The sequence below is a fragment of the Ascidiella aspersa genome, chromosome 6 (genome assembly GCF_963924565.1).
Source record: "Ascidiella aspersa chromosome 6, kaAscAspe10.2, whole genome shotgun sequence".
In the NCBI taxonomy this organism is placed as follows: domain Eukaryota; kingdom Metazoa; phylum Chordata; class Ascidiacea; order Phlebobranchia; family Ascidiidae; genus Ascidiella; species Ascidiella aspersa.
This window is the reverse complement of record NC_139452.1, coordinates 3,028,283-3,042,064: the sequence shown is the minus strand read 5'-3', so window position 1 is coordinate 3,042,064 and position 13,782 is coordinate 3,028,283. Positions and strand designations below refer to the sequence as shown.

At 37.8% G+C, this 13,782-nt stretch overlaps 1 protein-coding gene across 1 annotated transcript in view; it reads left to right on the top strand.

Moving 5' to 3' along the window:
- Positions 1–13,782, top strand: part of LOC146139171 (transforming growth factor beta-2 proprotein-like) — a 33,541-nt gene that overhangs the window by 1,764 nt on the left and 17,995 nt on the right. Inside the window, exons 2-3 of the mRNA XM_083391114.1 lie at positions 11,136–11,290; positions 11,670–11,817. Coding sequence (XP_083247240.1) covers positions 11,136–11,290; positions 11,670–11,817 — 303 coding nt within the window. The remainder of the gene's footprint in view (positions 1–11,135; positions 11,291–11,669; positions 11,818–13,782) is intronic.

Here is a 13,782-nt window from a genome sequence, read left to right as displayed (position 1 = left end):
ACTATAGGCTAAGTATCTTTACGCTTGAGTGCAAAGCGTACAATGAAATACAAGCCCTTTAGTTTTAGCAAACCGGGCCAAACCCTATCATTAAAAACCACTGGTAATTTTGCATCTCTTAAACCCAACGGTTCCAGAGCGCGATTTTTAAATGCTGATTCGCTCAATTGCGTTTTGGTAGCGACTGCGCAAAGCCAAAGATCTTGTTTGAAAACCACCGACCATTACTGTACAATAAGCAGCTTGTCGAAAGCACACCGGGCGTGGAAAAGATTGTGTTTTGATGGAAGTCCCTCTCGGGTAAAAGCTTTTTCCCGCCTTCGCCATACTCAGGATATGAATATGTTTACCAAACTATAGAACACCTTCCGTTGTGCGTTGGTCGCGAAACTTGCGGCCTGTAGGTTTATTGGGCGCCGGGAAATACGCAGGGGAGGTCTGCCAAATCATAGTTCAAACCAGTTTTGTAACTTTTGCGCTTGACGGTTCACTTTCGCTTCCAAGTTGCGAGTGTTTGGTTTGTTAATGGTTAACCTAACAATGCGTTAGTCTTTCAAGCTAGCAGTGAAGATGTGATAATGGAAATCACCTTTACCCTTGCAAAATAAATTTCGACCTTAATTCATTATCAGTAACAACAGAATACTCTAACAAAGCTAGCAATTTGGATCAGACACTATTAAACGATCTTTTAAACTTTTCATATTGTCTAATCTGTATTGCTCTAGCTTTGCTAGAGTATTATGCTTAGTCTTTTTATGTGTATATTTTATCCAGTGCTTTAAACAAAATTATACGCAAGGTATTTAATTAACACACAAACAAGCAAGCACTTTTTACAAGTGGCATTTTTGACAAATTGTATTTTCTAATTGGCGAGCTTTCTAGTAAACGTTATTTATTAGGTAAGAAGAAGAATGAATAAAACAAGAATAAAATTGAAGTAACAATAAAATCTGACCTGATATAGCACGATTGTACGATCGTTAACTTAAAAATACAATTTGTCAACAGTGACACTTGTTTTGAGGTTTCGAATAAGACAAATACCGTTATCAACCTAGTACTTTGGTTTTTTTGCCGATACCGATGTACAATACACCATATAAAACTTCTTGCTGGCTTACATGCAAACACACCGTATTGTTGGCTTATCTTCGGTCAAAATGAACTTCAGTCATTTTTACATGCGGTAGCTTGGCTAAGTAAACACCGCTGTGTAAATACAATGACCTTTAAAAAAGGCGCGCACTTAAACGCACCACGTGGTCGTTGTGCAACGTGCAGAGCATAACAGTACAGTCGCCGTTTAAACTAACTAGATCGTAGACCCCTAATTTCCTATTGACTTAACGAAAATCATACTACAGCCGTCGCAATAATAAAACATTTGTCTTTTTTGACCTTTTTTAAAAAAGGAATTACCCAATTAATAGCAACAAACCGAAAACAGTTAAAACAAATTATGTCTGTAAAACAAACCTAATCAAAATATAGATTAATAGTTAAAAATCGAGGATCGTTTTTAGGAACCTTAGCACAGCAAGAAATGCATCAATTGGCCACAGGGAACAATATTGCAAAAAACAGTTGAGAAAATTCGGAAAAAAGGTAAAGCCTATAGCGGCCGTCACAAGAGCAAGTACTTCGTAACTAGTACATGTTATTATTTATAACAAAAATGCTATGAGGCAATAAGAAGCTAATTGAATTTGAACAACTCTATATTGTTGCAAATCTTTTTTAAGAGAAGTGCGTTTTTTTTCATAAAACTGAGTACAACATTTTTTGTACCCCAACCTGATAAAAACAACTTGAAGTTAAATGTTAAAACCCAGCAGAAGTCTCCTTCGGATTTCGAGGTAAGCTAGATTACTTTAGTAGAGCGGGGGGGGGGCGAAACAAAAACCACCGATAGTTGAGCGACCGAGCGGAAAAAAATTGACAACGCTCAGAGATCGACTGGTGTGATAAGAGAAACTCGATTCTCGCTGGCCTAATTAACAAACCGACCTTTACCAAAGGTTCCTGTCAGATGGGTCACAGCACTCAGGAGAAGGAATTTTATCAGGGGGCTGCAACCGGTGCTTTATTGTAGAGCGGTTACTTCACCTTTGAATTGGATTAGGCGAAAGATAAATTGTTGCTTTGTGTGAAACAGATTGAGTAATAAAGAAATTTGTGTAAAAAATTTCTTAATAGATTTGTGCTAAAAAAAACTTTAAAAAGGGGCACCCTTGGATAATAAATTGTTGTAAAGGCATGTTAAGGAGAGGAAAACAATAACCTATAGGTTTCGTGAAATAAAGATACCCTTTGGTTTAAATTATAAGTTCTGGAGGCCTAAAATATTATGATTCAATCCGGTAATTCATAAAAAATTGTCACCCTTGAAATAGCTGGTAAGACGCTTTAAAGAGGTCCGGTTAATATAATTTTTTAATTCCCTTTTGTTCTCAATTATCATCTTTCGATGGATAACATCTTATGTAGATTGGTTTCTTTATATTTTAAATGGCACATATATAGGGAACCAAGTGCTTGGGGCCTCTAAAAGGCATGGTGCGGCCCTGAACGCACGTACACCCGAGAATCTTTACAGATTCACCAATCGTGGCCAAGATGACATGATAAACACAATCCGACTTCCGGGCGAAGCGCAGTTGTTTTTGCTTGGAAAAGAAGCAATCAGCAATCTTGCCTTGGTTCATCCAACACTAGCGATTGGACCAGACATGCCGGCTACAAGGCCCTTAAAGACGCCTAGTTGTGGTGGTCTCGTGCCAAAAACAGCGATACTTTGCAAAATGAGGTTGTTGTTCTTCCGTGCCAAGCAATCAGCGAGCTATAATAAGCAATTGGTGATGTTTTCGAGTCACCACTGAAAGAAAAGGCCAATTCCGAAGTCCGAAGGCAACTTTTGTCACGGGGTGGTAACCTTTGTTTTGCAAATGTGCCAAGAATTAAAAAAAAGCCACATCAGACCCGCTATTTCTCCCGTATGTAGTTGAAACAAACTTTGGTCTATATATGTGTCATTCGACATAAACACAATAAACCACACAAGATATTATCCACCGAAAATAGTTATCATACCTACAAACATTAACATTTATAGAGAGGTTTAAAATGACCTATAAAGACAAATAAATGGTCTTTATTTTTCCGATTAGTCTAGGTTTTGCAATTCAAGGGTTAAAAATCGCAATTTGGGCCAATCCGTTTGTGGACTAACAGGCAAAAATTACAACAAACTCGCCACAAAATAATACAACTCCGCATTTACAGCTCTGAGCCTTTCTAGAGGTAAGTTAAAATTCGACAACTTTCTTCAATCACGCTATGTTTTACGACTCTTAGTTTTTCTTTTAAACGATCCCTATAGGGTAGGGGTTCTCAAACAGGGGTTCGTGGACCCCTTTAGGGTACGTGAACTAGTTTTATGGGGCCCCGCCTGGAAAAGTTACTTTAATTGATCTGCCTCACACAAGGATTATGCTAAAATAATTGTTTGCAATAAAGTCTAAATTTCATACTAAGATTTACATATTACCTAGTAACCCTGTTTGATACTACGCTCCTGGTAGGTGTTGTTTATTAATGACTTGCCCTAGTTGGTCGAACCAAGAATCGTACCTTTGAAATTCTGTTTACCGAAAGATTTTTGTAATTTTACCGTTTTGCAAATGTTAAAAGGTTAAGAACCACTGTTTAGTCAATAGTTTTTAAACCGGCTTTTAATGTACAAAAGGGGAAAAAATAACTAAAAACACCCGTCAATCTATGCCCGGAGTTAATACTGTTGATTCAGGGGTAATACGATAGTGTACAAACTGTTAGAGGCGTGCAAATGCGTGCTCTAGTCTTAAATTCACGTTCTGTTAAGTCGCTTGTCAAAATCACACATTGCACATGTGGAATCATATACGTTTGATGTACACCCCCTTGTCAGAGCCACATCAAACGAAGTACGTCTTTTCATCGCTGTATGATTAACACCTTTTGCTGGTCAACCGACTGCGACTGTTTATATTTCGATTTCCCCCTAGATTTTGTTCCCACGATTATTACACAAAGTCTGTGTGGCTTGGGATGTTCTAATTGGTTAAAATTAGCTACCGTTTTGGTCTAAAAGTGTGTTTAGTACGCGAAAAGCAATCTTAAGAATATAACAAACCCAAAAAGCTGCGTCTAAAAAGTTGAAAGTCACTAAATTTTGCTTTAATAGCTGAAGATTCTATTCAAAAGCATTCAAATAAACTTGATATTAATTAATATAACCCAAACCATTATGACGTCAATAATGTGCATTGTTTATCAGGAACGTTAGGACAATATATCATTTGACACATGTTTTTATATTTAGTTGACCTCTTTCTACAAGCTAATTTCCTAAAAATTGCAGATTTTTTTTAACTGGAATGATAACAAATTGCAAAGCCTAAAAGGTCGAGTAGATCGACATCATGTTGATTAAGACGTTTCGATACGAACTTACATAATCATCAGTTAATGTGACGTTATCATTTTGAGTTTCTATAGTCGGAGCATTATCGAATTTGCAAAAATGCGTTGATCAAATCCAAGTGTTGCTCTAAGATCTAACTACAAATTAGCTCAAACGACATATCATTGCTGCGTTGTGGTTTCAACAACTTCTTGTGCGATTTTAAGCCTTTGATGTTTAAGCTTGTTAGTCGCTCCTGGGCGCATACGAGGCTCCTGTCAGCTTTCATATCAACAAGGGCATGATTAATAGCCTTTGTCAAGCTTTCGTGCGCGACTGACAGGCGTGTTTACAAGGAAACGGCCCGAAGGTGACTAAATTTCCGGAAAAGGACCCTTCAAACGACTAAAAATACCCGCTCGCCTACATAAATATATACGCACAAGTTTAAGGCGTGAAAGGGTATAGCTTTTTGTTATAGTGTTTTAGGCTATGTTGGCACTTTAACGCTTGCCAGAGATAATATTGTGCAACACAAACTTCTTTAGCATATCGAACTTTTATGAACCACAGAAGTATTGGTATAATTACTTCTCCTTTCGAATATCAATCTTATAATTTTATTATATTCAAACCGAGAGAACGAAACTACAACATTTAAACTTTTGCGTGCTTTGCTGCAAACTGATTATCCATTTTCTGTAGTCGACTGTTACTAAGCATAAGCCAACTCGGCAATTTATCAACTTCTTTAAAAAAATTTAGATCAGAGGATGAGAAGCATTAACAACTATTATATCAATAATTCCATCCAAATATAAAAAAAATATTTAATGCAGAATCCAGAAACGTCAATACAGAAGTTGGTCGAATTTTGAACGTTACAAATAAATCTTAACATAATGGTTTGAGGTTTAAGCTAGCTGCAGAATGAATATCAAAGCCCATACAGAAGTAGGTAGCATGTTGTACATTTCGAATAAATCTTAAGATAACAGCTAGAGGTTCTAGTAAAACACCAGTAATGGTAAATAAATTCTCGCTATCCACACAAAAACACCGCCTTTAGAGCGTCAAAACGCGGCGAAATGTTCCGTGACGGTCGACCTGTTTTCTCGCGTTGTACAAAGCCGGCCGCCAGCCGACACACCAAAGTGTTGATTGTCGAGCCTTCGACACTTTTCGTGGGAGAGCCACCGCCTTAACAAAGAGGCATGTCGCAGGTGTTTCACTTTTCGCTTCCCTCATTTTAACAACGCCAACAGCTGTTTGACCAAATTGCCCCCCTTGATCGTTTTCGCTTCTGCTCGTCCGAAACCGGCCCGCTTTCCTGGCTTTTTAAGTAGAAGGATCCCTTTTGGCCCAGTTTTTAAGACCTATTTTCGCGCTGGTAAACTTTGACTTCCCATGCTTATAACGGTTTAAAATTAGTTTTTTTTATGCTGGGCCTATTTGTTGTCGGTTTTTATGGCAGATTTCGTTGTGTTAAACTTGGTTCTGCTCTTGCACTGTTTGCAATGGTTATAAATGTTGTTTGAACTTACATTTCAAATCTGTTTTTACTAAAGTGAATGTTGTTTTAATGGGGCGTGTGTTATTGAAGTATCCTTCTAAAATTACAGTTAACGAAATCAGTTCAAAAAGTGTAAAAAAGGCGTTTCAGGAGCCTGGCGGTTTTCCATTTGGTGAACTTTAAAGTTTTAACTAATACTTTGTCTCGTTTTGTTACTTAAATAACCAAGACGAGTTTGAGTCTTTAACCATTGTTTGTCCCGAGGGGTAAAACATGACATAAATAGGTTGCCCGGCGAAATTAAGTAAATAACAACCAGTGGAATGAAAAGCATACGCGAAGACGTTGGTCATAGAAAACCACTAAAACAGATATGATATATATATATAAAGTTTAACGTGCACAAAAATGCAGAGATGAAGCATGGAGCTAGTAGGACTAACTACAGGCCACTTATTCTTTGCTGAGCCTTGTTAAATGGCTTAGTGTAATTGCTTGCCAATCGTTTTCGTTCCAAATGACAACTCCCCCGTTAAACCTCAGCAACCAGCAAGCAGCAAGCAGTTAAAAGCTTCCGTTTGCGAATCTGCTGCGGTTCGCTTCAAATTTCGTCACTTAAAACTCCCAAAGGAGAAGGTTTGGAAGAAACTGCTTCTGTGGTGCTCAGACTATAGTTTCCTGTGGTTGGGTTGGATTAACGGTTTATAAGCTGTTCTCCTAATAAGCCAATAACCTTCTTCAGGCGCTAGTATATTGGCAACGACTGCTTTTGTGCTGTTATTCTGCCAAACAGGATACAACTTATTGCTTATTACGCATGGGACATTACTTTCCACCCACCAAGTTTACATATGGTAGAACAATAGAGATCTATCTTGAAATTTTATCTGTACAAGTATAACCATAGATTTTGCACCTATGTGGATAACTTTACTAGGTTTTAATAGTCTCATTATTGCGCGCGTGATACAATTTCTTACTAAATGCCTCTAAAACCCCCATGTGTTACCAAAAAAACACTGCCTGTAGTGCAGTTTTGAACAGTGTTTAAAAAAGGTTTATTTAAAGCGGCCAACTTAGAACAGGTCTTTATTTTTAGCGCATTTCTACGAAAATAATGCTTAAACAGTTTAAATATTTACAGCAGCCACGAGTATATATAAAATGAACCCATGTTGCACTGAATATGTGAATAATGGAAATCACCTTGACCCTTGCAAGATAAATGTCGACCTTAATTCCTGATCAGTAACAGCAATATACTCTAGCAAAGCTAGCAATTCAGGTCAGACACAATGATTCATTCGAATTAAGATATACTGACGATGCCTTAGTTGGCGAAATATATATATATCTTTTAAGATCTGTTTATTGTGTCTGACCTGATTTGCTAGCTTTGCTAGAGTATTTTGCTGTAAAATGAACCCATTAAACTTTTTCACAAACCGTTTTTTATGCCGAAGTACGAATTAATATGTGAAATGCCCACATTTATCTAAAGTAGATTATACCTGTTACCCCTTTTATAATATCATCCCCTATCTGCGGTGTAAAACTTAAACCTAAGATCCTACCGAGCTTGACCTTTTGGTTTGCTTGGAGTCTGTTGCGGTTTTTTCTTGACGTATATTAAAACAGGCAAAATCCCGTGGGAAAGCCAGCTACAACTAATAAATCATAATTTCGCTCGCCTTACACGCTGTAAAAGAAAGCAGCGAAACAGACTTTTCAGGTCTCTGAACTTGATTTTAAAGCAGTTTGCCGCGATGTCTTATTTCCGCTATTTCCCGTGAAAGGAGTGCGGAGTTAATTTATTCTGATTACCTTTTTGTCGTCGATCTGTTTTGCCGAAGCCAAGTTCATTTATTTGCCACGCTTATATGCATTTTTTCACTCCTTAGTACGAAAAAGTAATTTATCACTTTTCAAATTGGCGCAAATTAAGTTAAAAAAATATTACAGTGCACATGTTTTCTTAATGAACGCCCAGCACTTTTTAAAATGAGATTGTTGCTTGCGAAAACAGAGTGGTTACAAAACATACTTCAAGAAACAAACATAGCTTTATAATGCTGCGGAAATCAATTAGCAATCCAATTTTGGAAAATATAGCTCATCTATGTAGTAGCGTATGTATAGCACTTTTCGTCATCTGATTACTTCTCAGTCACATTTACTGAAAGATGATACATGTTCGTATCGAAACGTCTTGATCGTTTTGGCTTTGCAATTTATAATTATTTTTGTTTTCGGAAATCCTATCTTTTTACTTGTCTTTTAAAACAGTCTAAAGACAAAAAACTACATTGAGTGAGGTGTCGGCACTTCAGTTATTATAATTATCAGCACACTTCAATATAAAATGTCTTCAATGTACAACTCCAAAAATCGCGCATATGTGAAATTAAGGTCGAAGTGGCAAATTTTGCGATATCCTGTTATTGAAATGATATGTTGGTAAAGTTGCACTGCTGGAGACGTGTTTGTTTTAGCGACAGTGGAGTTAAAATTTAATTCGTATTTTCCTTAAGTTCACAGCATTAGCGCAGTGTGCGAACGTATTAGGTTTCGATTTTGTCTCGAACCCAGTCATTAGAAGGCAGACGACGTTATACAGTAAGAGGCGTCAGAATAAAAGAAAAGGCCATTTCCCGTCGTTACAAAAGCTTTGGCGGGATTAAAGGGGGGCAGCGGAAATTAAACGTAATCTGTGTGAATCGACGCGCCATGGGGCGGCTTCTTCCGCTCGCGCGCCCATTGTTTGCTCACCGACACTTGACCTCGAGTAACCCCGCTTCGGTGGGGTCTGGCTCGGCGGGGAAGGTTAATGACCTTTCGAGGTTCGATGCCGCCAACGATGGTTTTGTTGTTAAAGATTTGAATTAATATTGGTTTTACCGTCTCTGGAGTCTGTTTTTGCGTTAAATCTTTACCATGTTGAAGATGAACTAAGATTTTGTTGACCCTGAACAAATTCAACCTGTTGGGCTTGATATTCATTCTACGTGTTTGTGCAAAACATTTTAAGGAGTCTATTCTCTTCAGATCTATTTAAAACGTCATAAAAAAGCATATAGACTTTGATATTCATTCTAACTACAACTTCCAGCCATTATCTTAGTTTACAAACTGCTACTTTTGTATGGGCTTTGGTATACATTCTACGTCTAACTAAAACTTCCATCAATTAAGATTTATTCGAAAAGTTCCAAATACTCTGTCTACTTCTGGACGGACTTTCATATTCATTCAACATGTATATAGGCTATACAATCTTTTTCCATAATGCTTAAAAATTATTTTTCTATGCATCAATTGATTAGGAATCGTAACGTTACAATTGCAAAATGGGATCCATAAAGTTCTTTTCAAGGGTAAAGACTTGAAATATTCAGAATCAAAATAAAAGAGCAAAAATGCGCTTAAGAATTTACACTTAAAAATTTTTTGTAAAACGACCCCCAACCACGTTTTAAAGCAGGTCGCGGTCAATTTGCACCAACATAATATCGGAAGGGGGCCGTGTCCCCCGCGAAAGCAAACTGTGACGTAATTTCCTGCGTTACATTGTTGTCTAAACATAAATCACGCCCCCTTCCCCACACCCTCACCCCAAAACCCCCGCTGTCTGTGGAAATTACCGAAAATAGCAAACTTTGTCACGCCGCAATAAGTTACACAGTAAGTGTTTTGTATTTATGAATGGATGACTTTTCGTTCAGGGGGTCACTTAAATTTATTTAAGGCTTAAATTATAGCTTTTTCAAACCACTTTTTTCAAAACCAACGTGCCACCGAAGTGCAAATCATGATTTAAAAAGTTTTTATGGAAATCGCCAGAATTACAACCTTCTTAACCTAAGCGTGTCTACAATGCACACGTAATTTTGTGATTTTTTTTTCAGTAGAACACTTATTTTGGTCAACTGGCTGTATATGCTTTTGTTACTTTCGTTAATCCTGGGTAAAACCACAACAGTTCAGGATAATTCTCTTAAACTTTTGGGAATCCAGTTTTGCTTGTTTTTTGGCCACATTCAATCCGCATAGTAATGACGTCATTTGGTAGGAAATTGGATCACGATACTTTTTCTACAAAATATCGGTTATCGGTATCGCGATACAATGTCAAGTATTGTGCAACCTTAGCTGCAATGCTTGGCCAAAGTCAGGACAACTAGTTACGAGGGATATTCAAAACCTGACATTTTATTCCGATAACGATTTCCGATATTTTGAAAGCATCGCGAACCGATCCTATACTAAATGACGTCATTACTATGCTGGTTCAACTATGCGGAAAAATGAGGTTGGAACGTTTAAAGGTCATTTTTCAGGTTGTTAGTCCAACATTTTCTTTGGTGTTAAGAAGTTATAGGTCAGCTGCAGTTGTCAGCTGCTGTTTTCTTATAAAACATTACCTAAGATAGAAATCTGCTTTGTTCGCAAATCCTGGCTGGAATTCCTCCATTAGTTTTATATCTGATTGCCACCGATACCACTTCAGTATCGGACGAGTACCGATACCATCACTTGGTATCGGGTATCTTATCCAATCCGATATTATAAAAAAAAATCCCTACTTGTCATAAGTTCTTCCTTCTATCAACATTATTAACTTACAGTTCGCGACAAACCTCGGTTGAAAAGATGTCCGATAACATGGTAGGTATACACGATATTACAGAAAATCTTTGTCTCGGCTTTAGATAGAGGACAAAAAGATGAATATTGAGTTTCTAATACCTTGGTGTTCGATTTGTTGCGTTTATTTATTTTAAAATGCCAATTGGATTTTCTTTTTTACCAGGTTTTCGGGCCATAGTTTGCTTTAGTGTGATTAAGTTTTATTCCCGTTTTCCCGTTAAATTATTTACTATTATCTAATAAATTTACGTTTCAATTCCTTAACTTTACTATTCTGCTGGGTAGGTGCATCCGGCGAATTTTGTTTATGAATTAGCAACTTGCACACTTTAAGTTCCATAAAAATGCTGAGTTGTGCTTGGTCTCCGCTCTTTAGGTGTGCAAATAACAGGAAAACACATCTCTATACCTCAAAATTAAGTGCTTGACAGGGATAACCGATACTATCGCTTAATATCGGGTATCGAATCTGCTATTATCGTACATTTCTACTAGTTACTAATCCCAACACATGCTTTTTACTCACAGTTCGCTACAAAGAGCTGAAAATGACGCAGGGAGTTTCGGAGTTCTTCGACTTTGATCTGACGCAGACTGACGTTGACCCGGACATGATTGTTAGCGCCTCCTTGCGGTTCTACCAGGTGCCAAACCACAGTGCTATGGACGACACAAGCGAAAAGGTATTATAAAAAAAAAACGAAAAAAATTTTGAACTAAGAAAGCAGCGAAATAATATGAGTGAAAAACAAAAATGAAAGGCGAAAAAGTTGTTTTAAAATTTTTTTAAATAAACGCTCTTAACTTTTGCTTGTAAAACAATAGCTTGATATATGTTGGTTTTGTGTTATTTTTGTGCTGAGTTACTCAGAATCAGCCGAGTTTGCCAATTTTATTATTTTAACCGTATTTTTAACAGTGATTTGGTTTAAAGTTTACTTGTTGTCTATTTAAAAAGACTTGACTTGTTGTTAAGTTATTTTACGAATGACTTGATTGGGACTTAAGTCGTTTTGAAACGACTTGTTTTCATATTTTTATTTAAACAATTCGCTTTTTCAGGTCGAACTCTGCCAGCTCTCGCAGCCTCAAAAGCAGGGGAAGCCCCCTGTGAAGCGATTTATCGAAACGCGCCAAATGGACACGTCCGATGAGGGCTGGGTAACCTTTGACGTCACTTCTTCCGTGAGAGAATGGATTCAGTTTCCAAGTGAGCATTTGCTTCATTGATTTGCGTGCATTCAATGCGCTGTATCACTCTTATAGATCTTAAACTGTGTTAAAAGATTCTGGTAATGTTGTAACGGCAATGAATGTTATTCCTTTGAAAATCGAGCACATTTGAACACAAAAAACGTCAGCGCGGTTTATGGTTTATTGAATAGCTTATTTGCGCAGTTTGATTTAAATGCAGCTTGTTTTTAACGCAATAGTGGTGGGACTATATTTGGGTCTCTCGCAAGAACTTGTGTAAGTCATTGGTGAGCCTCGAAATTAACTGGTTATGGTTGAACAGTTTAACCAACGTGGGCTTTGTCCCGTTGCTATCTGAAGTGCACTTTAATGTTATATTTCATGTTTTTTTAACATCTGTTAAAAATGAATAAGGAGTTATTCGAAACGCTTAAAATGCTACCTACTTCTGTATGGGCTTGATATTCATTCTACGTCTAACTACAACCTCCAGCCATTACCCTAAGATTTATTCGAAACGTTCACAAAATGCTACCTAGGTCTGAATCTTAACATTCTGCTCCAAAATTTTTCAAGTGTTGTTTCATACGTAAAAATAATAGATTAGGAATTGATTTGTCAATATATTGACAAAACGAAAGCTTGTTATTTTGAAAAACACAAAGCGGGTAAAAATCACGTTAATCTAAAAAATAAACAGACATAGAGTCACAGTGAGATTTACGAAATCCTGTTTACGGCCAAAGACCCTAATCCTGTTCGAAAGAGTGCGAATTCGCGCATCCAGGGGGTAAAAATTGGCAAATATTTACTTAACAAAGGCCCCGCGGCGCCAAGTGGACCGGAACCTGGAACCTAACACCCTTTAATCTCGAAAAATCGGGGGGCGAACCCTTAAGTCGCAAAAAAGTGCCGATAATTGGCGTAAAACGAGCTCAATCGTTGTGACAATCCGACTCCTGGCGGCTATTTACCCTTGCATATTGTAAAAATATTCCCACGGGGTTTAGGGGGTCCTGGGGGCGTGGGACCCTCACAAATCTGGGGCGCCGGGTCCCAAAACGCCACATATCCGCTCTCCAGGCCGCCGGCTCGAATTATCCGTGAGATTATTGTTGGCAAGTTCGTCCCAGCGTCGTGACAAAACATGGCGCCCAAACGCCGCCGACAATCGGTCGATCAACCGGACTTAGGAGATTAGGTCGCACAACAAATACTAAGCACCCTGGCCACCTGTGCACGGCCATCAATGGCGGTGAGGTTTATTAGTGCTACTTGAGAGATCACCACCCGTAAAGTACAGTATCCTATGCACTGGTTGCTAGTACTGATGTATTGAGAGTTTGTGCGACAATTGCGTAATGGGCTATAAACAACACACAAGGCTAAACAAAGTATTCTAAACAAGCTTATAGTTTCGCGCCGGGTATAAAAATGATTATTTCGAACGTTGTTTTGTTCAACTTCACTTATTTTTTGTGATACAGTTATGTGTATTTCATCATTTTTTAAAGGTACTACTAACAAATACGATGACGTGATTTAAATGAAAAGCAGACATGTTGGATGAAAAAAGGCTCAAAACCTTGTTAGGAATAGTTTGGTGATATTGTGCTACAAAAAATCTAACGAAAAGGGACAAAATACAACAAAAAAACACTTATTTTGCTTTCATTGGGTCAAAGAAGTCAAAAAAAACTTACGGCGCAAAAGTTGAGCTGAAATAAAACCATTTGACAGAAAAGATGACCATATTAAGTAAACCCAAAGAGAAACACTTTCTTTTGCTAACGTTTCGCAACGTATTTGAACAACTTGACCGTGTTTATTTTTCGGCCAAATAACGTTGGGAAACAGTTTTACAGCTGTCGCCCTTCCCGCGGTACTTAAGTACAGGGCACAGGTGCGCGGTCAATACCAGGAAACACAATGTATCTCCCGAAAGCAACACACACACTTATAACCGGGATGTACTTTGTTC